Source organism: Lissotriton vulgaris, chromosome 3_2, assembly GCF_964263255.1.
Source record: "Lissotriton vulgaris chromosome 3_2, aLisVul1.2, whole genome shotgun sequence".
Classification (NCBI taxonomy): Eukaryota; Metazoa; Chordata; class Amphibia; order Caudata; family Salamandridae; genus Lissotriton; species Lissotriton vulgaris.
Genome location: NC_141690.1, coordinates 111,461,273 through 111,485,367, shown reverse-complemented (window position 1 = coordinate 111,485,367; position 24,095 = coordinate 111,461,273). Strand labels below are relative to the sequence as shown.

General features: G+C 41.4%; 1 protein-coding gene across 3 annotated transcripts in view; it reads left to right on the top strand.

Annotated features, from left to right (window-relative positions):
* The window catches only part of LOC147725392 (ADP-ribosyl cyclase/cyclic ADP-ribose hydrolase 1-like), a 355,077-nt gene extending 332,209 nt beyond the window's left edge, over positions 1-22,868 (top strand). The window contains exon 8 of one of the 3 annotated variants that reach the window (XM_086964520.1): positions 22,480-22,868. In XM_086964520.1, coding sequence (XP_086820646.1) covers positions 22,480-22,546 — 67 coding nt within the window. In that variant the 3' untranslated portion in view covers positions 22,547-22,868. The remainder of the gene's footprint in view (positions 1-22,479) is intronic. The other 2 variants (XM_086964519.1, XM_086964521.1) reach the window with 2 other exon arrangements.
* The last annotated feature ends 1,227 nt before the right edge of the window (positions 22,869-24,095 follow it).

Genomic DNA, 24,095 nt, shown 5'->3' with positions numbered 1-24,095 from the left:
TGAAAAATTAGGAATATTTTCTTTTTTTACATTTAGCATCCTACGAAATAAATATGAACACATTCTCTGAAATATGGAAGAACTAATAAACAAGAATCAAGGAAGACTATGCGAGTAATCAAGGAAGGCCTTATTCCTCAGACAAAATGCAGTTGGATAAGGGCGTACCCCAAGGATCGTTTCTAATCCAGACGCTATTCAATACATATATGGCTTCATTAGCAAAGGTTGTAGAGCAGTTGGCTTTGAGATAATTTCATACGCTGACGATACCCAGCTTATGTTTACTGTTGGCCCTAATTTAGAATCAGAAAAAATTAGCTTCTCGGCTGCAACTCTTGCAATCTCCAACTGGATGACTGAGAATTGCCTCCAGCTGAACCCAGAAACAACGGAGATCATGTTAATGGGGAAAGCCTCAATCCTTTGGTCAAAGGAGTGGTGGCCACACCAATTGGGAGCAGTTCCAGTGTCCAAACAAAATGTAAGAAATTTAGAGATAAAACTTGACCATACTCTAACTATGAAAGACCATATCGCTGTGACTACCAGCTCCTGTTATTATAACTTACGCCTTCTACGCAGAATCTTTCCCTTTCTCCCCACTAACTCCCACAGAACCCTTGTCCAGGTGATGGTGATCAGTAGACTGGACTATGGGAATGCTCTGCTGTCCGAAGTGGGTGAGACTCTGCTTGCAAAGTTACAGGTCATCCAGAACACCGCAGCAAGATTAATCCTAAATCGTCCTGCAGGTACCCCTTCCACGCCTTTACTGAGGGAACTGTAATGACTACCTGTGAAGAAGTGGTCCTACTTTAAAATTTGCTGCCTCCCTTAAAATGCTTTGCGAGGTAAAGGCCCACTATATCTTCAAAGAAAACGTATCACTTACGTGCCTTCCCAAAATTTCAGATCAAGCACCAAATCCCTTTTGTGTGTGCCCCGAATACGTAAAACTCGCACTGGGAGCAAGGCCTTTTCTTATCTTGCCCCAAGGTACTGGATCAAGTTTCGCATAGCTCTCCATGAGATTCCTATTTACCATAAATTAAGAAAACAACTAAAAGCTATCTGTATTAATTTCCCCTGGTTGTCCTCCATATCAGGTTCCTCAACAGCGCTGAGATGCCCCCGGGAGATACGTGCGCTATAGAAATAGCATTAACATAACATTACATAACATGCATAGTTTTTTCTATCATGATCCTTGAACTTCACAAGACAGGTTCTAATTCTCTGTGGAATCTTAGGTTGATGCTGGCCACATACTCATCTGCTACCTCACCCATCCTCTCACGCATATACATGTATTTAAAGCAAATCACCAATTAAATGAAACTTTTGTTCCAGACCCTTCTATTCTTGAGGACATTCATATGCTGCTTCACGTCCTGCTCTTGCACATGCCTTGAGAACCTGCGATAACCCTTTGTGGACAAGGCTAGGTTTCTTGATCTTAACCCAATCACCCGCCTTGGCACGTAATATGCTACAATCTTTGTCCAAGGTACTATACTTCCTCTGCACGTCACGTCTCACATCAACTCATCCTCACAACATCAACACCTTTCTGGTCCATCCATTCTTTATTTAATTTCATTCCAGAAATACTGCCCCCTAACAAGGTGAAAGCTGACAGGTAGAGTGCTTACCTGAGAGTGGTCCTCAGAGACCAAATCATATTCATCATCACAGACTTCCATTCCAACCCATTCACCAGTGCCAACTGAAGCTGATCTTTAATGACTTGATTCACTCTCTCAACTAGCGCATTATTGCGAGGATGATATAATGATGTTCTGATGTGTTTCATGTCAGCCATTTCAAAAAATTCTTCCATATCCCTTGACACTAACTGGGTGCCAATATCGGTTAATAAATCCTCAGGATAGCCTTCTCTCATGAACACCTCTTTGAGAAAATCAGTAACCACGCGAGAATTCACTGTGTCAACAAATTTGATCTCAGGCCACTTGGGAACATAGTTAATTTAATACACAAACATACTATGGTGTGCTCACCAAAACACCAAACGGTCCAGAAATGTCAGTTTTTACCATGGCAAAGTCACAGTGGGTATGAGAGTATTGGGACTAGGACAAGTCACCTGGGTGTTGTCGCTCATGATGCATGCACTACACTCATGGAAATTATCTTCTACTGCCCTATCAACCCCCTGCCACAAAAAATCCTAACTTTTTCTATGTTTCACGGCGTGGATGCCTACATGAGCTTCACAAATTTACGTTAGAACTCTGTTGCACAACATAGAAGGAACTAATAACAATCCACACCTGCTCAGAACACCATTCACTATCGACTACTCATCTGAAACCCTCAAATAAGGAATCAAAATCACCAGATCCTCTTTAGAAGATTGCCACAGATCAGCATAAACTTCATTACACATTTTATCTTGCTGTCACTGGCCAACACTTCTATCCACTTCTCTTCCAAAAGGGCACAGTTCACGGCAGCATTAATGTAACTCACTACAGACGCCATATTCAAGTCGCCTTCCATCTCTGACTGAGAATCAAGGCTCACTCAACAGTAACCTGAACAGGCAGTCATCAAAAATATTCTTACACCAGCAGCATACTCTAACCTGTACTGTAACTCCTCCAATACTGGGGTAGCTCTACCACCCCCACTAGTACTAAATAGGTTTTATGGCTTATGATCTGTTATTAAGATAAAACTGTTACCACACACAATGTTTCCGAATTACTGCTCAACCCACCATAAACCAAATGCTTCCTTCTCTGTTGTAGAATAAGTGGGCTCAACACCTCTGATTGCCCTTGAAGCAAACATGATGATTTCTTCACCACCCTTGTTCGGCCTTTGCATCAGCATGGCTCCCAGACCGAATTGCTGGAATCAGTAGAAATTATACCGGTGTCATTGGTATAAAACTATTTTTTTTTTTAAAACCTTTATTAAACAAATGCACAGTACACAGCCTCTGCCTACAACCCGAACGGGCCGGCCGCTATGACATCAAAGTGAATTATGAACCACAATAAATTGCGAAAAAATCAAAAGGCAATGCAATACGGTGCAACGGTACAGATATCATATAGAGGATAAGGAAGGTTCAATTTTATGATTTTGTTGAAATTCAAACAACCAACAAAGACACTCACATGATGGCTACAATATCTAGTTCATGGGGGGGTAGGGACGGGGGAAATCAATATATGAGAATGGGACCAGTTCTGCAGGGGGCAGGGAGACAATGAAAGGAATGTTGAAGAAATGGAAGCTGATCAAAGGGAACATCAATTACGGAGATGAGGGAATAGTCTCAGTATAATCAAGCGGTGGGGTACAAATGTCTCCCCAGTATTCATTCCACTGTGCCCAAATCCTACCCCATTTCTTAGGACGACCTCGAGCCTCATAGACTGTCTTTTCCTGAAACATGCACCAGTTCATGTTATCTTTCCAGGCATTTACTCCCGGAGGTCTGTGGGAGCCCCAAAGTTGCGCTATGTCTCTTTTAGCAATCATATTGCCTAGGGTGACCCAGAAGATCTGAGCGGTCGTACAATCCGTGGGTTCCCACACATTAAGCAGGCAGCGTCTCGCCTCAGGAAGGAGGGGGACACCAGTAACTTGCCCCATCATATCATGCACCCTAGACCAAAAGGCGGAAATAACCGGACATTCCCACAAAATATGAAGAAAGGTGCCGTTCATGCCACAGCCACACCGACACAGTCCATCAGTTGCGTGCCCCATCCGTACCAGACGCACCCCAGTCACATATACTCGGTGGAGGATCTTCAGTTGTACAAATCGAAGCCGAGCTGGAATGGCCACCTCCTTGGGAGAGGAAATCGCCATTTGCCCGTCTTTGTCATCTAATTCGAGGCCATCCGCTACCCAGGAGGCCCGAAGTTTCACTAGTAGGTCCGCCCTGGTGTTAATGAGCTTTTTGTAGATTAAAGAAATCGTGCTTTCCGGGACATGGCCATCCAGAATACGGTCTTCCAGGGGGGACGACTGGGGAATGTCCGTTCCCGGGAGGAAGGTTGAGAGCAGGGCGTGTCGTACCTGGAGGTAGCAAAAGTATTCCTTGTCGTCCAGTTGATATTCTAACTTCAGGGCCTCAAAGGACTAGACTGTGCCTTTGGCCCAAAGATCCTCCACCTTGCTAATACCAATCATATCCCATCTATCAAACCCTTTCGTACGCCACAGGTTACCCAGCCGCTCAGAATCATACAGCGGGGTCATGCGCGTCAATCTATCACTCCAACCCGTAGCCACAGTCGCGTCCTTCCAGGCACGCATGGCACACCTAGTCGGGCCAGTCAGAAGCCGGAGTGGTGGCTTCGAATATAAAGCTCTGTTAAAGTTGCCGCCCGGCAGCAGGAATTTATCCATGGCAAAAGCGAGATCGGGCCCTGGAGAATACGTCACATGGTTGATCGCACTCAATTGCGAGGCCCAATAATAACGCCTGATATCAGGCAAAGCTATACCGCCATCATACCATGGAAGCGTAAGTTTCGATAGGGAGATACGGGCCCGTCCGTCCCAAATTAACTGCCTCTGAAGGCCTTCCACCTCACGGAAATAACGGGAGGGAACAGGATCGAAGAAATTCTGTAAGGCATATAAAAACCTGGGGAGGGACATCATTTTAAAAAGTGCCGCTCGTCCCAGCGGGGATAAAGGCAAATCACGCCACCTTCGTACATCCTGCTTGAGGCGACGAAGAGGAGCATAGAGATTGCGGTCATAGCGAACGGAGGGGTCCATAGAAATAAAAATCCCCAAATATTTAAAGCAATCCGCAGCCACTTGAATCGGAAACCTACGGGGTAGCGGAGGCAGTACCCCCGCTATAACATAGACACATGATTTGGTCCAGTTAATAACAAGCCCGGAGTTCTTCCCAAAGGAGGTGAGAACATCGAAGAGCACGTTGAGAGACTTCTGGGGTGAAGTGAAATAAAGAAGGATATCGTCCGCATATAGCGAGACGCGATCCTCCAGATCTGGTGTCCACTGGATCCCTTTTATCGAGGGCTCCCAACGGAGCCACGCTGCGAGGGGTTCCAACGCCAATGCGAAGAGAAGTAGAGAGAGCGGGCACCCCTGACGAGTGCCACGCCCCAGTGGAAACGATGCAGAAGCTCTACCGTTCACTACAACCTGGGCTAGTGGCTGCTCATACAAGAGCCGCACCCATGCAATGAAACCGGGACCGAAACCAAACTTAGAAAGGGCAGCTATAGGTACGGCCACTCGATGGTGTCAAAAGCCATTGTGGCGTCCAAGGACGCCACCACTGCGGGTTCAGAGAGAGTTTCAGCTCTCGCGAGGACACTGTGGAGCCTGCGGAAATTGAGAGCCGTATTCCTGTGGGGGATAAAACCGGACTGATCCGGATGGATCAAGTCACAAATCACTGATAATAAATGATTAGCTGGAACTTTGGCCAGAATCTTAGGCTCAGCATTAAGCAATGAAATGGGGCGATACGAGGCACAACGGTCACGAGGTTTGCCGTCCTTATGAATGACCACTATGGTAGCCAGGCGCTGTTCGGGGGGAAGGAGGCCCTCTTCGAACGCATCAAGAAACATAGTACGCAAATGGGCGGCCATTTTGTCCGGTCGCAGTTTGTAAAGTTCGATAGGTAAACCGTTGGGCCCCATTGCTTTGCCCGATCGCAGGGACCTGATGGCGATGGCAATCTCATCCACAGTGAACGGCGCCTCCAGAGCCAATCTATCCTCCTCCGACACACAAGGGAGTGCGATGTCGCTTAAAAGCAAGCAGGAATCAGCCTCATCACGATCACTCACAGATCTGTATACTGTTCGGAAATGGTCCACAAAACATTCAACAATCTCGCCCGGGTCAGTCGCACTTTCTCCCGTTTCGCGGATTATTTCCGGCACCACTCGATTCAGTCTATCAGCTTTGTCCAACCACGCCAGAAGCTTACTAGCCTTATCACCCACATCATATAGAAGACCCAACTGATTCATACGCATCGCCTTAGCAGCGTCAGTGACCAGGGCTCTATAGTCTGCCTGTTTCAGCTCCAGGGAATGTAAGAGCGCAGGTGTATCATCTCTACCCAACTCAGTTTCGAGTTCTGTTATTTCGGCCTCAAGAGCTGACACAGCCTCCCTATCGGCAGCAATAAGGGACAGCGCGGAGCCCCGTATGACAGTTTTGAAGGCTTCCCACAGAATCGTAGGTGAAGAGACCGATCCCACGTTTTCATCAAAATAGCAAGTGATCGCCTTAACCAATTTTGAACGAAGCTGAGGATTCCCAAAACGCCAGGGAGGAATAGGAGGGACCCTACAGCCAGAAAAGCCGCCCACGGTATAAAACGATTTAATAGTGAGGTAGCTAGAGAATCATGTAAAATGTGAGACTAATATGGCACTTGGCACAGTGTTAGGTAGTCATTTGAAGATTGTTTTTTGATTTAGACGCCTGAAATCTGACCCCCCATTTTAGGCATATGATGTCATAATACAAAATGGCCACCGCAAGGGCCAGTAAATTATCATAAATGTAATATTAGTCTTCTAGCACATACATGTAATGGTTTATTAGCCACGGATTTAAAATATGTTGCACTTTAATTGACTCATAGTACACTATGATAAGTTTGTAGCTATATCGTAGTTTACTAGGTATTCCACATACCTTGGCAACCCCCTTAACTTTTGAACAGCTAAAGATAGAAATTTCAAACAAAAATCATGGTGCATCAAAAAATGTCTAGTTTATGTTGTTACTATTTTAGGGGCACTTGGGCCCCATATGTAGAATGTACCAAAAGTCTACTATAACATTCTTAATGACACCCTTCATATTTTTTGCTATAATTTTTGTTATAATATACAAACATTTAAACATCAAAACATTTTTTTATTGAAAAAGAATGAAGATGCAAATTATATTGTTATTAATGTTTATTGTTAGTTTAGTCATATTTTTTCAAAGGTTACAATTTAGTCGGTCATTTAAAACATGTCCTCCTGATTACATTGTCCATCACAAACACAAAGACTAGTACATGCAAGAATAAAATAGTTTACAATGAAAAACATGGGTACACAATACATTACATCCATACTCAACAAGCTCCTTGCAGTATTTAAAAGCATCAGGCAAAGTGCCCACATAGGTTTATTGCCCTGAATCATTCCTCCGCCATCCTCACTGAGCTGGATCAGGTATATCAGGATAAACATTCCACCACTGAGGCCACACATTACCCTCTTGGAAAATCTCTTTCTTGCTGTGCTGTAAACGAGCAGCCTCGTTTGGTGATACATTTTCTAGAGAGCGATTATGTTTGGTCACCATCATTCTTTGACACTTGTTAACAGAATATGCTTTAATGTTCTTATTGTAGAATCTAATTACAAATTGCTGAAGCTGACTGAAAGTGTTATTTGAAATATCTGGTCGACAATGAGAGAGCTCAATAAATGTTTTCGTGAAATCCTGAAAATGTTGCTACATTTCTCAACCTGTTTTCTTGCCACGACCTGCAAGTGCAGATACAGGTTTGCAGCCTGTAAATATATGGAAAAATAAATACCATCACCAACACTTTTGCTAAGTTTATTAGCATACTCTTGGCTAGGTAGTAGCTAATGATGTTTCCTAATACCGAAATCAATCCACAAATTTGAAAGATTTAAGCAGCTAAATGCATAAAGAGCAATAAATGCTACATAGTAATCAACAGTATGTATAGAACTAGACTTCTGACCTCTTTCACTAGCATGCTTTGCATGTAACTGCTAACTTGATCCAAGTTTGGATACCTTCCCATTTTAAGGGAATGTTGCCCACATTATCATTCTTTGTCAGTACTACAATTGTATCCTCTGGTATCTCAAGACTCACAAAGTTAGAAGCCGAGACTGGAACACATCATTTTTGTTATCTTCATTTTGTAGAAAAGTCGTCCAGTTTTTTGGTATATTTGTTGAACCTTTTACACAGTAATGTGGACCAAAACCTTGCTTATTTCTTTCTACCTTTTTCAGAGACCTCTCAATGTAAAAGTCAAATACTATGCCTACTCATTTCAATTTGTTAAGTATGTTCATTACATCAGGCTGGAATATATAGGTGCTGATCCAGCCATAATAACACAACTTGCAGTGGTGTAAAAGTATTCATGCTATCTATAGTAGTACCATTAAGCTTTTCCAAACAAGAGATTATGTCAGTTTGTGTCCCTTTTCTTAGCATGCCTTCCTCAGACCGTGATGGAGGATAATCAAGATTCTCATGGGCAAAAAACTCCTTTAAATCTCAACCAATATACAGTCTAGTGAAAAGTGGACCGTTGCTTTTTAAGATGGAAACTTTTTGGTTCACTGATTTTGGGACTACCTTGTGAAATAAACATAACTTGTTTCTAGGAATAGGTTAAAAAATAGATTTTTCACAAAGTACCAGGCATTCTCCAACAAACGTTCCATATTGAGTTCCCCCCATGTCGTCAGTAATACACACAGATTTATTTGCATTATTACTCATGATTAAGTTGGATGCAATAGTCATAAGAGTTTCACCAATATCACTGGCATACGAATTGCTGTTAACATGCAATTCGATTTGAAAGCTTTTATTTGGTTAAATAAATCAACCATATAAGCAATACAGACATAAAAACAATACAATAAAATCACAAAAATATGAAACAGTGGGATTGAAAGTGCAAATGTATCAGAGTTCGTAAACATAATGATCCAAATACAAAAGTGCAAGTGCATAATTCCCATAAAGTCCCTAGCATTTTACATATATGGTCAAAATTCGAAAGTGCAAGTGCATTAAATTACATAGTCCCCTTAAAATCATACATTCAGGTATCAAAAATAATAGCTTTCCTAATATTGATAGATTTCAATAGGAATGTAGTTAAATAAAAAAACAATTGCGGGTCATCTAATCTGAAAAGCAACTGCATGGCTTCTTTAATAGATATTGTATTCTGGTATAAGAAGAGTGGTTTCAAGTAAAATTTCCTAAGATGCGAATAAAACGTACAAAATAGTAGCATAAGGCAGCAGCTTTGTCTAGAGACTTCGTCACATGGGCATGGGGTAGCAGAACACTGTTTCATAACTGGGAAGTTAACAAGATGGTGGTTAGAGGCGGCAGACCCGAGAGCAGAGGACGGCCCGGGACCAGGGTTCGATTCCCGGCGCGGCAGGTTTCTGGACCAGGGTCAGCGGACTCGATAATTCTCTCGCCTCGGTGCCCACTGTGATCAGCGATCACACTCGGCAACTCTGGGCATTAGCTTGCCTCATCTTCACTAACGGCCCCACCAGACCGCCGGGGATGCCTGGTCTCACCCTGGAGATACCCATTAAGGGACCATCTCTCAGGGAAGCCAGGAAGGGTTTCGCAGCGGTCGAAGCGCCTTGGGACCCTACGGGTAAGTAGTGCGCTATATAAATGCCTATACATACATACATACATACAATCTTAAACGTATCAACCCGAATCGGTGTAATGCTCTTGTCACAACTGACAAATTAGTTTGGAAACCCACTACAAGGTCCAGTTGCAAATAAAGGAGGAGAGTTGATTGGTTCTTAATGACACCGGAGCAAGCCTCTATTTTGTTGGCTAGCAAAATTGATTTTATCTCAGTTCTAGCAACAGAGACTGTACACCCGGGGTCCAGTGGGATATCACAATTATATAAAAATGTAAACCAATAAATAATATAATTAAGCCAGGGTATTCTTAGACAGTTCTCCAGTTTGTGGCAGTCCCGTATAATGGATTGAGTAAACAATGTCTCCTCTTTTGACCATATAGATCTCCATAGTAGGAGAGGGCATGTCGAAGCCAGATCTGAAATATATTTGATGCCCACCTCACGATTAATCAATTCCGTAGAGGCAGATGAAGGGACACAGAGCAAACGTTTTAAAAATGAGTTTTCAATTTGTTGTAATATATTACCTTGACAGTGGCCCCAAACACCCGCCCCATAGAGAGCTGCGGTGACACATCTTATCTCATAAATTGTCAGCATATCTTTGATGCGTCGATTACCCAGTTTGGCCGCAAATCTAAAAATACCATTTATATTTCTCAGCATCTTAGAACAGGCATTTTCATGTTCCTGGGCCCATGACCTATCCCCTGCAAACGTAATGCCCAAGTAACAGAATGTTTTCACTATCTGAACCTTAGAGCCTTCAATATGATAACAGCTAGATGTTATAGGGTTACTACCGCAAGCCATTACAAAAGTTTTTGATTTGTTAATTAAAAGTTTTCCTTTAGCAATAAAAACAGTAAAATTATCAATAAGACGCTGTAACCCAATGGGGGTGCGAGAAAGTAAAACTGCATCATCGGCGTATAAAAGAATTGGTAAAGGCTTCCCATTCACCCTCGGGGCATCCAACTTAAACAGTTTCAGGGCTACGTCTACTTCATTAATAAACATTGAAAAAAGTAGTGGAGCGAGGACACAGCCCTGTCGGATGCCTCTTTTGACTTTAAAAAGGGGTGTGTATTTGCCTAAATGGCCGTACCGCACCTTACTTGACAGCTCCCCATATACTCTTGCCAGAAAATATATAATCTCTTCGGGGGCACCCATATCTAACAGTAAGGGCCATGAAATATAGTGGACTACCAGATCAAAAGCACTACTAAGGTCAGCAAAACATAAGTGTACATTTCCCTCCTTAACTAGGGTGTACTTGCCAATCAAAAGATCCAGGTTGACACACTGCTCTAGTGTGCCAACTCCCTTTCTGAATCCATATTGTACTTGCGTAAGGACTGACTTCTCTTGGACCCAGGCTTCTAATCTTGATAGCATGACCCTACTCATGATCTTTATAGACGAGTCCAGTAAGGACATTGGACGGTAATTGCAGACATCGATTTTAACTCCTTTCTTTTGAATTTGTATTATAATTGACTGACCCCATGATAGTGGGAATTGGGTCTCGGCAGCAACATTAAAAACTCTAGTTAAAAATGGGGACATAAAACCATTTCATTTTTATAAAGATCTATCGAGACCCCATCGGGTTCTGGTGTCTTACCCCCTTACTACTAATTATACCCTTGGTTACTTCCTCTATTCTAATAGACAGAGGCATTGTGGGCCAGTCATCAGGATTTGGATTAGACAAGGTGGATAGGACATCTCTATCATATGGATTAAAGATTTTTGAAAAGTGCTCTACCCAAGAATTGCAATTAATATGGGAGTTAAGTTCTGGTATGTGGTCATCCTTCAAAAAGGTGCTGTTAACACAGTCCCAGAATAATTTACTATTTTTGGTGTCAGGTGCCTGGCTTAAATCTTCCCAGGCTAATTACTGAAGTTCCAGTTTTTCTTTTTTAGGGCTAAGACATATTCTGCCCGCAGAGCCTTGATTGTGTCCGTATTTCTTGGGTTACATCCCAGGGCTTGTTTGAGGCGACACAAAGCCACTGTGCAATTATCGTCAAACCAGCCTGCCTTAGGGGGTCTCCACATTGTTACTGATCTTAGCGAAATTATCAAGCAATAATACTGGGTCGACCTCTTCCACTAAGCAGACTTGGATTTCAATCTGGCATTGTGTGATAACATCATTCTGGATTTTAGATGAGTTCAAACCGGCCCATTTTATCCGGACACCATTTAGTCTGATAGGGGCAATACATGGCTGTAAGAGACACAAGTAACATTTTTAGAATCCCAACATAACAGATCCAGAGAAATACTAATATGATCACTGGTTGGTTGATCCGTTATCCAGGGTAGTGAGAATAAATGTACACTATTACTGGAAATAATAATGTGCTCAATATTGGACATTGCATTTCTGCCTGTAAATGTGGGGCATTTCATGTTATGTTTATCAGTAGCACAGTGCAGTAATTCTAGATCCAACTTAGCAATAACTCCATTTAAAGCTGTACCATATTCACAATGGGGGAAATGCATACTACAATCATCGTCAAAATCCCCCCTCCTGGGCCCACAAACTTTGGTCAGAGATAATGGACATATTTGAACATTAAAATCACCAACCCAGAGAATAATAATCGGTTTCCTAATAGTACTGGTCAACTTCTCAAGTTCCATTTCCAGGGCATGGACAATTGAACCACGTAGAGAGTTAAACACATTATTATAAAAGTTGATCAAAATAACATCTTTACCCACGGGGGATACCAGCCACATAATCTGAGCATGAGTGCCCACAGTAATAGAACATTTGATTTTACATTTGTTCAGATTGGTAGAAATCAAAATCAGAAGGCCACCCTTAGCTCTACCCAAATGGGAAGCCGGGGCTGGGAACCAATGGGAGGTGAAACCCTCTACATAAATTGGATCAATGGACCACGTCTCCTGAAGGCATATAATGTCATGTTGGGCCAAGACAAAATCAAACCATGATGGTGTACCTATTTTACTTTTAAAACCAGCAATATTCCAGATGGTAACTAGATACGCTTTACCCTTGTTTGTTTCGTAACATTTCGGACAGGGTACTTCATGCTCCACCTCTTTACTAGTGATAATTAATTCTGCTGGAGTATGTTCTAAATCACTAGGGGCGGAGGTTGTCCATATTACATTAGTGGGTGACGTCCCACCTTGCTCTAGCTTGCATGGGTCAACCATTCTAGTAATGTTCTTGGCGTAGAAGTTTTCCATTTTCGGGCTTTTGGGTACATATCTTTCCCGTGCTACCTGACTGGACTGTATAGGCCCCTCACGTCAATCATTTATATCCATATTGCTCAGAGCCTGGTATCTATTGGCTAATGGGATGGTAAAATTAGGTAGAGGAATGAACAGGGAGGGGGCTAACAAAGGTCCATTTCAAGGCCAGCTCACATTTCCCTGCGCCACCATTATATGTCTATAAAAGTACCCTAAAGGGAGAAGAGTAGTGTTGAATTCCCGGAGTGAAGGTGGTGGTGCATTTTTGAGTGTATTATATGCCGACCTTGGTGAACTAAACTTAATAATGATACAGTCACCATCAAAGCATTTTTTCAGGGGCCCGATCCATCCCACTCTACATGTAGTCAAAATCTGACCTGCCCCTTCCATTGGATAGCCACAATTATTGGTCAACCAGAACACTACTTTGTTCATAAATGAAACCTCTACCTGGCCAGAATGAAGTTTAGGTACATTGGCCAGAATTACAACATAAGCGTTGATTTCAGGTGGCAAATTAGCGACCGTGGTCATTTTCCTATCCCCATTTGCTGGTGCTCTTAGTCCATCAGACTTTACAGGATCAGATGTAATAGGTTTGTCCGGCTTGTTCACTATTCTCTCCGTCTGGGGTAGTTAAGGTCTATAGTTTAATTGGGTTTCCTGTTACTGTATTTCTGTCTTTTTCCCTATTCTCCACTTCAATAATTGGGGTCCACCCCTTAGAATTATTACTAAGTTCACTACCCCGGTCAGTGTTCAAGTCAATGGGGCCTATAATAGCATCTTTTTGTTGGATCCTGTTCAACTAATTTTGAAGTTTATTATTAACTTTATCCAGCACTCCGCTGATCTTATGAATTTCTCTGGCTAAAATATCTAATTTATCGTAAAGTGGCCTTAGGAGCTCTATCATGTTATCAGAATTGGTCGCTAATGTTAAATGTTGAGGTGTAGGGTCTATTCTAATCAAGTGATCAGCAGGCGGACCTAGTTTCCCAATATGAGTGCTCTTAATAGCATTTTTGCCTTAGAGTTAGTATTGGGGTTCCCCTGTTCTAGGGTATTCTTTCTACGTCCCCTGGTCTTTTTTTGGTATCGGGGGGCTTTCAGGGATAATCAAATTTGGGGTCAGAGATATTCGAGTACAAGCCCCACTAGTCCCTCCTACATCAATGACGTCCGGACCCATCTGCTCGATTACCAATGAGTTATTAATGGATTTATTTGATCTCACTAGAGATGCCAGAAGGGGCCCTGGCCTCATTCCCCTGTTCTGCCCCCATATAACTTGAGCCCATAGAGAGACGCCTTTCAGTACGATCAATTTCTTCTGAGAGAACATTAACTGCTGTAACCAAAAAAGAGTCAATCATAGTGCATGATTTATCAGTAGATGGCTTAGCAGTTTTCCTCCTTGCCATGATTTAGCAAACAGAGAGGGCTATGCAGACGAAAAATAAGAAATTTTCCCTACAAAGATGCCTACGGGGACATGGATATTAGTTGCCCCGATATAGTGCAGTGACTATAGTTGACACTTAAAATGCAATGTAGGTTGGCTTTAAAGTGGCATGTGCTACACAATATAGATTAGTCTATCACAAGCAGACTCACTATGCATAGGCTTGGGATTAAAGGCAGATCGCTAGTAGTAAAGTGCAAGATAAATAGATCTTAGGTAAATTGTCATGTGCAAAGGGGACAGTACAACAGTGCAATCTATCGCGCAGCAGTTCAGAGTCCCACAGAGTCAAAACATACAATATATTAAAAGTGCAATATGGGTTAGCTTTAAAGTGACACGTGCTATAGATTAATCTACCGTACAAACGTACTCGCTATGTTGGGGCTTAATCTTTATAAGCACTCCACTAATAATAAAATATAGAGGTAAATGAGCCTTAAATAGAGAAACATGTACTAAGCAATATGGATGTATCGCACAGTTATTTGAAATCCCACAGTATCAAACATACAGGATGATATTAAAATAAGGATTAAAACCAGAGAAATATAAAAGATTAATAAGTTCAAGGAGAATAACAGCTTGAAGGTATTAACATGTGAAATTTAAGTAAGAGTCATAAATGGTTTTTGGGGTCACCAATCACTCAGGAATTAGCGCAAGACTGTTAGGCACAATACCTTTCCCTTGGTTCTATGTTCCGACTGGGGTCTTGGTTGTCAGAGGGGGGCCCTGCCCTGCCTCTTCCTGGCTGTGACGGGCTAGGACGGGCCCGCCCTTGGCCCGGGCTTCACCCGAGCGCGTCCCGCGTCGTGGGAGCCCTGCACTCCTTTTAAGCGCCTCCTGGTGATTTCACCCTGCGCTGGCGCTGGTGGCGTGTGTACCGCAAGTGCTGCCAGGCAGTGTAGTTCCGAACCCGGCAGCAGCGGCGATGGTGGTGAAGGTGGTGGTTTGCGGTGGTTGGCAGCAGGGGTCCCGGCACTCCCGGTGTCAGGCAACCCAGCAGAGTGACGGTAAACAAGCAAGCAGGGTTCCCGCTCCGCCGGAGCCCTGCACTCCTTTTAAGCGCCTCCTGGAGCTTTCACCCCGCACTGGCGCTGGTGGCGTGCAAGCCGCAAGTGCTGCTGGGCAGTGTAGTTCTGAACCCGGCAGCAGCGGCGATGGCGGTGAAGGCGGGGGTTGGCAGCAAGGGTCCCGAGCACTCCAGGCGTCAGGCAACCCAGCACAGTGACGGTAAACAAGCAAGCAGGGCTCATGCAAAAACACTTTTGTAAGTTCCTTAATATCATTTATAAATCGAATGTTGCAATAGATGTTGTCTTCATGGTAAGCACAGTTATTTTCGTTTTCACTGGCTCCCATTGCTGTATTGAATTGTCCTAGTAAGTTGGCAATTAGAGCTCCAGACACGATCCGTTTCATCAATGCACGAGTATTATTAAAAATACCAAGTGCCCCGCCGTCTGATTTTTGTATCCTTGTTACACTGCTCATGTATCCGATCAGGAGATATTCAGGAACTGGTAACATTGACTTCAACTAAAACATTGGCCCAGCCACTACCATCAAGCCAATCTCCTAAAACTGCAAGGAATGATATTGCAAAGTGTATGCTCCCCTCATGACTACCATTTCGTCTTCCCCATACAATTTTGGAAGTAACTACTGAAAAAGTTTCGCTATTGCATTTATCGGTTGATCACATGTCACCACAGGAGTCTGATTAGGATAAATTGTGGTCCGTGAACGCTTTAGTATTTCAAAGAAGTGGCATAGCATAGCATGAGAATTTATTGAATCATTTAATAAAGGTAGCAATCAATACTCTATGGCTTTATGTGACAGAACCACTTCTGTTGGAGTGGAACGCAGCCCAACTGGTGTGGCTTATATTGGTTAGATTATGGAGATCAGGAGTTTGAATCATCTGCAGCCATTCATCTCACATAGGTCCTTTATGAATAAGAGGAGGCTGGAAGGCATTAATATTACTTACAGGTATATTTGACATTTTTTTCGTCATTGTACATGGTAACTGCAAATACCACTCTGGTAGGGATGAAGTACATTTCTCGGTGCACTCATTTGCTGCAATTTTTAAGAAGGATGATATAACCTGTGAATCTGATTTTCTCTGTATCAGAGATGTGGCTGTTCCATAGAATTAATCAATCAATCAATCAGTGACACTTATATAGCGCGCTACATACCCGTAGGGTCTCAAGGCGCTGGGGGGGGGGGGGGGTGTGGGGGGCCGCTGCTCGAACAGCCAGGTCTTCAGCTTCTTCCTGAAGGAGAGGTGGTCTAGGGTCAGGCGCAGGTCGGGAGGGAGGGAGTTCCAGGTCTTGGCGGCCAGGTAGGAGAAGGACCTTCCTCCTGTAGTCGCTCATTACTGAGTGAATGAAGATGCAGAGAGAATGTGATCAATATTGTCTATTGCAGCACTAATGAAAGTGAAGAGTTGAAGGCCTGTTGGACCCGCAAACCTGTCATTGCAGAATTGCTTACATTGTTGGTTATTGTTGCTGATACTTCTCAAACACAGTCATATGACACGCTTCGCCCAATTTGTGCAGTTTGTCATTGTCAACTAATTATCATTTTTGAGTTTTAGCATGCACCATTTATCCAATATAAAGCGGCAGTGGCGTTTTATTATCTGTTTTGTGGCCGATGTTTTTTAAGGATTTGCTTTCTTACACTTACTGGTATGATACCGAACAAGCTGTGAAACTGACAAAGCTGTACTCCTCCTATCATTTACTGGGCTTTCATTTGAAATGGTACAACCTTCCATAATAATTAATATTGGATTAAGCATAGCAGTGCCTACTGACATTTCTTGGCAATTTTGCTCAAACTTACCACTAATTCCTCTCAGTCAAGTTGAAACATTTCTTTTTGAATAATAGCAGAGGTAATGGCCAGGCAGACACCATCCTGAAGAGCATTTTGTTAACAGATACTGTGTGTTTTTCTGCAATATCATTTTGCGATATTAGAATATCTCTACCTTTTAGTTTAGCTGTAAGTTCTGGTATGAATGCAAGAATCTTTTATTTTAATCGTGTGTGGTTTACACATGTGTCTGCATTTTCTACAGCTAATTCTGTCATATGACAAACTATGAGTGATGTGATGTTAAAGTAAGTATTGGAGATACTTCCGAATTTTGAAGTTTACCTTCGAGATAGTTTACAATCTCACCTAATATCATGCCATAGATTAATGTCAATTTGCTGCCTTTGCTTTCTTGTTTGTTCGGTATTTGCCGAAGCCCATTATAAAAACTCACAAGACACTTTTTGTGGTCGCACCCATATCACCACTACTTAATTGGTGAGTACTTTTGAGCCACTTAATGCAACTGTAGCATCTCAAACTCGATTACTCAATTCAAGTGTATGCACATTTATAAGCTCTGCCCCTGACTCTTCGTCACAGAAGAAACATGTATCTTTCAATTCACCAACTATAAATGAAGCACGCTTTCACCTTGAAGTACTCAATTGAAAACTGTCTTCAACTAGTTTAGGTTTTTTTATTAGCTTGGCGAGTTTGTGTTTGTCAAATTTTTTTCTACACATTTTATGGAATTTTCCACAGTGATCATTTAACAGTTGTTGAACTACATCATGATTTTTTAACAATTTTGTATTGATGATTGATGAAAGTTTTTTCATTTCGTCAATAAATAGCAGATCATGAAGCAAACATTTGTGCCCAATTCTTCTATCAGAACATTTACTATTAGCCGGACACATTGAAACTTTTGATAAATCTAGTTGACCCAATACAAACAGATCCCAATCAATCTCAGTTCCAACATTTTGTCTACTAGATATAAACTCTTCATTAATATTTACAAATTCACATCTTCTTTTTGTAGACATTTTTACTCAATGACCATGGATAATCTTTTCACAATTTCAGAAACCTGCAACAACAAAAAAAACGTTAGTTTATAAGAGTAGTACAACATATTTTTTATTTACATCATAAGGTATTTACTTACTGGAACCATTAAAAAATTCCCATACTTCATCAGGGGTTAACTAAAATGCAGAATTTGTACCACTTTTGGCCTTCTCGAACAGAAAAACATGTGAAATGATGTGCTGAATGCCTAACATGAGGTTCATAATCGCTAATCAAATAATAGTGGCGGCCACTTTATTTTGTGACGTTATTTGGGCAAAGTAGCCACACTGTCACTCATCATCAAACATACTTCACAGTCTTCTTTAGCACCTCCCTTAAGCAATCCGTCTTACTAGCAAAATGTCCCATGAACTTGGCATAATATTCTATTAAGCCCAAAAAAATCCAAGTTCGTCTTTGTTGACAGGTTAAGGAGCCGTGTCAATTGCTTTCAGGGTTTTGACCTTGGGTTTCTCCCCCATCTTTTGACACTTGACGTCCTAAATAGTCAACTTCATCCTGAATTTTTTTTTATTTATCCTTCTTTAATGTCAACCCACTGGAACTCAAAATATCAGGCATACATTTAAACCTCTGGTAATTTTCACATTTATCCTTACCATACATCAAGATATTGTCTTGGAAGTATGTCACTTCAGGTGTGTCTTTAAACAGTTTGCCCATTAACCTTTGGAAAACAGCTGAGCTGGATGCTAATCCAAATGTCATCCTGACATAGCGATAAGCCCCTTCTGGAGTGACAAAAGCTGTGAGGTGTCTAAATTCTTGACCCAACCTAACCTGGTGGCAAGCAGCTGACATATCCAACGATGTAAAACATACTGCCCCCTTTCAGGTTGCCAATATTTCATTAATATTGGGCAATGGTTGGCAATCTACCCAAATGTTAGCACTACAATCTCTTAGATCTACACACAACCTCAAAGACTTGTTAGCCTTGCCTGCTAGTATCAAAGGAGCCAGCCACCCCAAACCTTCAATAAGTTCAAAAATACCTAAGTCACACAACATATTAAGTTCAGATTTCAGTTCTTCTTGCAGGTCTAAGGGTACCCAGCGCACTTTGTGCTCAACTGCATAGGCACTTACCTTCAACACTATGTGGTGTTGAAACCCTTTCAACTTACCCACATTTGTATTTAACACACCAGGCTACTCCTTTGTCCACTCACTCTCTTTGACTAGACCAACACACACACACTGCTTGAATATTACACTCTTCACCTAGAAATGACCATATGAGGGTGATTTGGATCCAATATAATGTCCAATTCACCTTGTTCATTCCAATCCAACAAATTGGAGCCTTCTTTCATAGCATGCACTCTCCCCTTGATGGAATTGCCCTTAAATTCTAATGTTGTTTCAAATTTGTCTTAAATGTCTACTTTTTCCCCCCGTAAGCAAATATTTTAATGTGCAAGGCTTGTAATCACACTCCTTGAAATCCTTATTCAAAATCCTTCATATTCATAAGTTTGAATGAGACCCTAAATATGCCTGAAATTTCATTGCATTCCCACTTACCACAATTCCAAACTCTAGAGGTTTCCTTTTCAGACACTCATTCATAATGGATGTCACTACAGTTTCACTGTGTTTTGGCAACATCAGCATTAATATACAATTGTCATCATCCCCAGTTATTTGTTCCTCTAACAATTTTACCACAACTGAACTATTCTGCTTCAGTCCAGGGTTAGATGGACATAGTCACACAAAGTGTCCTTTCCTACCACACCTAAAACAGCACCACACCATTTTGTATTGCTCAAGTGAGACCTGCTGCAACATCCAAAACATACTGCTTCACTCCTGTCATAGCTGGACATGTTGCTAGCCACCTTTTGCAGAACCTTCTCACTCTCTATTTGTTTAGAAATTAATTGAACTTCACTGGATTTAATTTCTTTCATGCACGGCTCTGAGTGTTGAATGCTTCTAGCTATCGTCAACCCTGTTTCTAAATCAGGATCTTTAGTGGCTAGAAGTCCATTTTGGAATAAATCTCTTATCCAGAGCCTTGATTATAGTTGCATACTCATCCGTGACAGCTAGAGCGTCACCCCTTTACTCATTTCCAAAAGAACACTGACTACCTCCAGCTGCAACATTTTTAAAATGCTCCTGCCTTCTGAATTGTATATCAAAAGGACCTATAATTTTTTAGAGGGGAATATATCCCCAACAATTGCTTCCAAATATGCTGCAAATGCTTCTTTCTATTGCGGGTAATTAAGTAAAAGGGTTCTCGGGCTTCTAAAAATGGTACAGGAGGCGGTATATTATCCACAAGTGTGGCCAAACATAGGTGAGTTACTGCCACCAATACCACTGTTACCAAAACAACATTCTAAACATACTACAGTAAATAGCAGTAAATGTTGACGTGGCTATCAGTTATCACCTCTTCCAGTAATACATTTATGCTTAAAATGCAATGTGCAAGAGAATTACACTGATTAGGTGTGACAACTGGTTCAGAGCTGGGAAGCCTGAACAATGTCCCAAAAGTAAGATGGCCGCCAAACATAACCGGAAGGGCACGCTTCAGTACAAACATGCCCCAAACCAAAAGGCAGCCAACCATGTCAATTTTTAAAACAAGTTGGACACACCTCACTCAATGGTTGCCTTGGAAATATTCCCCAATGCTTGAATGCTTTCCAACTCTACTAAATCGCTGCTGACATGTGTATGCATGTGTGTTTCTTGTGGAAATAGAGCACACAATGTGATAAGTGATTCCCCTGGGCGCAAAGTTTCCTTAAGGAGATGGTGCCAAAGCACGGTTCTATAGTGCGGAGGGAGGAAGAGCAGTGAGATTTTCCGCACCAGTTAACAGGTAACTCACCTGGGTTTGCCTGCCACGTCACAGCCTGTTCCAAGCATACCTGGTTGTAATCTGCCTACATGGCCAATACTCACTAGCAGAGTGCTGGCAACCACATGAAGGAACTCTGGAAGGATGAGTAAGGACTGGGAGACTGGCAGTCATCCTGTCGCCACAGAAAGGAAGACAACACTGTATGCATTTACAGCTTTCATTCTTCAAACCATCCGCCTCTACAACCCATCAGAAATTGATTTTTTCTGAACCCCTCGCCCCCAGTATTGCATGTACAGAACGGAGAACACCATAACCAGAACATTCCATGCACAGATCACGTGGACAACCCCAAATCAGTGTCAAATGTTGAACTCTAACAGCTATTAATTGTCCTCTCTCATTATGCATATTTGTGTTTGCCTCAGACCCAAATATGTGATACGGGCAATTGACAATGATTACCACTGTAACTGTCTTGAACAGAGGCAAAAAATAAAATGGTATTAAATTTCAATAAAAAAGTGCTACATGAAAATTTTGAGGAGCAACACAGCTGTCACTGAGCATCCTTATGTTCTCTCTTGATAACATAACACTAAGCATGGCCCATTAGAAGGGATCATCGTAAGGAAAATATATTAAACAATATGTGAACAATATGTGAATAGTTTATTAAACAGAGAAAACCAGCAAGGCCATGTATAGTAATTTCGAATAGATAGAATCCATCATTGAGGTTGTCCCGCCGTTCCCTTGTTCTCAATATTTTCTACGGCTCTGGAACTAGATTAGGACTTCAAATAGAATGCATGTCATCCTTTAAACTATAGGGTATATTTATAGGAATGGTGGCCCTGGGCAGAGCAGCAAGTTAGCTTGCTGCACTGTCGTGCATCATAGAGAAAGGGCAGGCATGTACTGTATTTATCCAATATGGTGGGTTTCTGTCATTTCCCCTTGCACTGGTGCCATCCGTGCAGCATAGCTCCAAAACAGACATCCTTGCACCATGGTGCAAGAGTGCATATGTTGTAGGCAGGATTATTTTTGTGCATGAAGAAGCACCTTCCTGCACAAAAATATCCATAGAAAGATTAACAACGAGGAGAAATAAGTATATTTCTCTTCGTTCAGCCTCACCTGGGAAGGCGTATCTTTTTGGTTCATTTCCAGTTTTACCAGGTTTGATGGATTGGTGAATGTGTCAAACACCATAGGATTGCGTGGGAGCACCCACTCCAGTGCTTATGGAACGCCTCCCTTACACAGGGTAATGCAATGAAGCGATTTGCGCTGAATTGCATTACTTTATGAAGCCATTCAAAGCCGCGCAAAGTGGCTTTGCATGGACGCATTTACCACATTGTGTGGTGCAAGCACGACACAATACCCTCGTAAATATGCCCTAATGTATTTATGATATGCCTCTGCTTTAGGAATGTAACCAGAAATAAAGATGATTTTATTCCCACCAGTGATATGTTTGCACTCCTAATTTTGGTTCATCATGTTATTTCACAGGCCGGTGCATAATTTGCAATGTGTGAGGACCCCAGATGATAGTGTCTGCAAGTTGAACACCAGATAAAGAAAACTGATTCAAGCTTCAGCACATGAAGACATTTCAGGGAACTCCGTTTTTGTTCACAAGGAAGGTGCTGTGTACTATAATGTAAAACAAACTTGGAAGTTGGGGGAAGCCACGGAAATTTGCTATGCAATAAAACACATTTTCATATCATAATTATAATGCTGTATGTCTACATTTTGTCCACCTTCAGTTTACATGTGGCAGGCGTTTGAGGTGTCTTTTTAAATCTTTGCATTTTCATTGGAGCTTGCAGCTGTTACATGAATTTCTGCTGCCCTCATACTTGTTTAAATCTGGAGGAGTTGTATATTTCCTGCTATTTAACCCCCTATATGCTGTAGTAAATACAGTGTCCACAGATCTACGTCAGATTTAAATAGCTTCAGGTAAGAAATAACTCCTAAGCAATTTCAATCAATCAAGAAAACAAGCATGTCAGGGAGAATTTAAGGAACCAAAAATTATTTTAAAAAACATTCACTTTTAATGATTTGTTAAAAAACTTTATATTAAAAATTGAGTCAATAACACAATATGTAATACATTTCAGACATTACAATCGTAACATATATTTAAATAAAAAATAAACAAATTACTTAAAATAGTGGCAAAATCTATAATCTTTATCAACTTTATCTACGCGCATTTCGGCGTACTAGACGCCTTCTTCAGGAATAGCCACAAAATTAACTGTAAATAATAACAAATAAACATTCAATAACACCTATATCATATCATTTCTAAATTCATTCACAGTTTTAACAGTATCCTTTCACATACCTACAACAACAGAACAATATTTCCTATGCCCATTCTGCATTTTAAAAGAGAGAAAGTCATAATCCAAATTCCAATAAATTCCCTTTGTGTTAAATCATGTTTCCATACATAAAATACATTTTATTATCTGGGTGCTCATATCCTACTCAAGACCATATTTCAATAGTTTCAATAGGCAATAAGATTAGAAAAACAATAGTTGAATATACCAAAAACTGATATATTGCTAAGATATATAAAAACTTACTTTAAGTATTTTGTAGTTCAAGACAAAGTTCAAGGGTAATATATGGGGCTTTTAATTCCTATTAGATCACACTGTGTATATCTGTAACAGAGATCTCACTGTCAGTAAAGAAAAAAGATATTTTATAATGTGAACAGTACATTTGGCCGCTACTTCAATTATGTGAGCCAACTTACATTCAAACTTCTGTAGGAACGATAATCCTCTACACTTGTTGAGGCATAAATAATATAACTGAATATTGGTGTAGATATACTCCTCTCATAGAACTACAACAACAAAATCATAGTATATATTGTATTCATTTTATATTTTATATCTAATCCTTTAACCTATTGTTCACGATAATTTAAAAACCTAATTTACTTAGGATACCTACTTAAAAGCGTCCACTTGGAAACTCCTGTGTTATTGTCAAATCCACACCAAAATACAATATCCATGTGGAGACGGTCTACCTTATTAAAAATAAAAGGGGGAGGGAGGAGGAGCTACGACACCAACCAAGATGGCCGCATA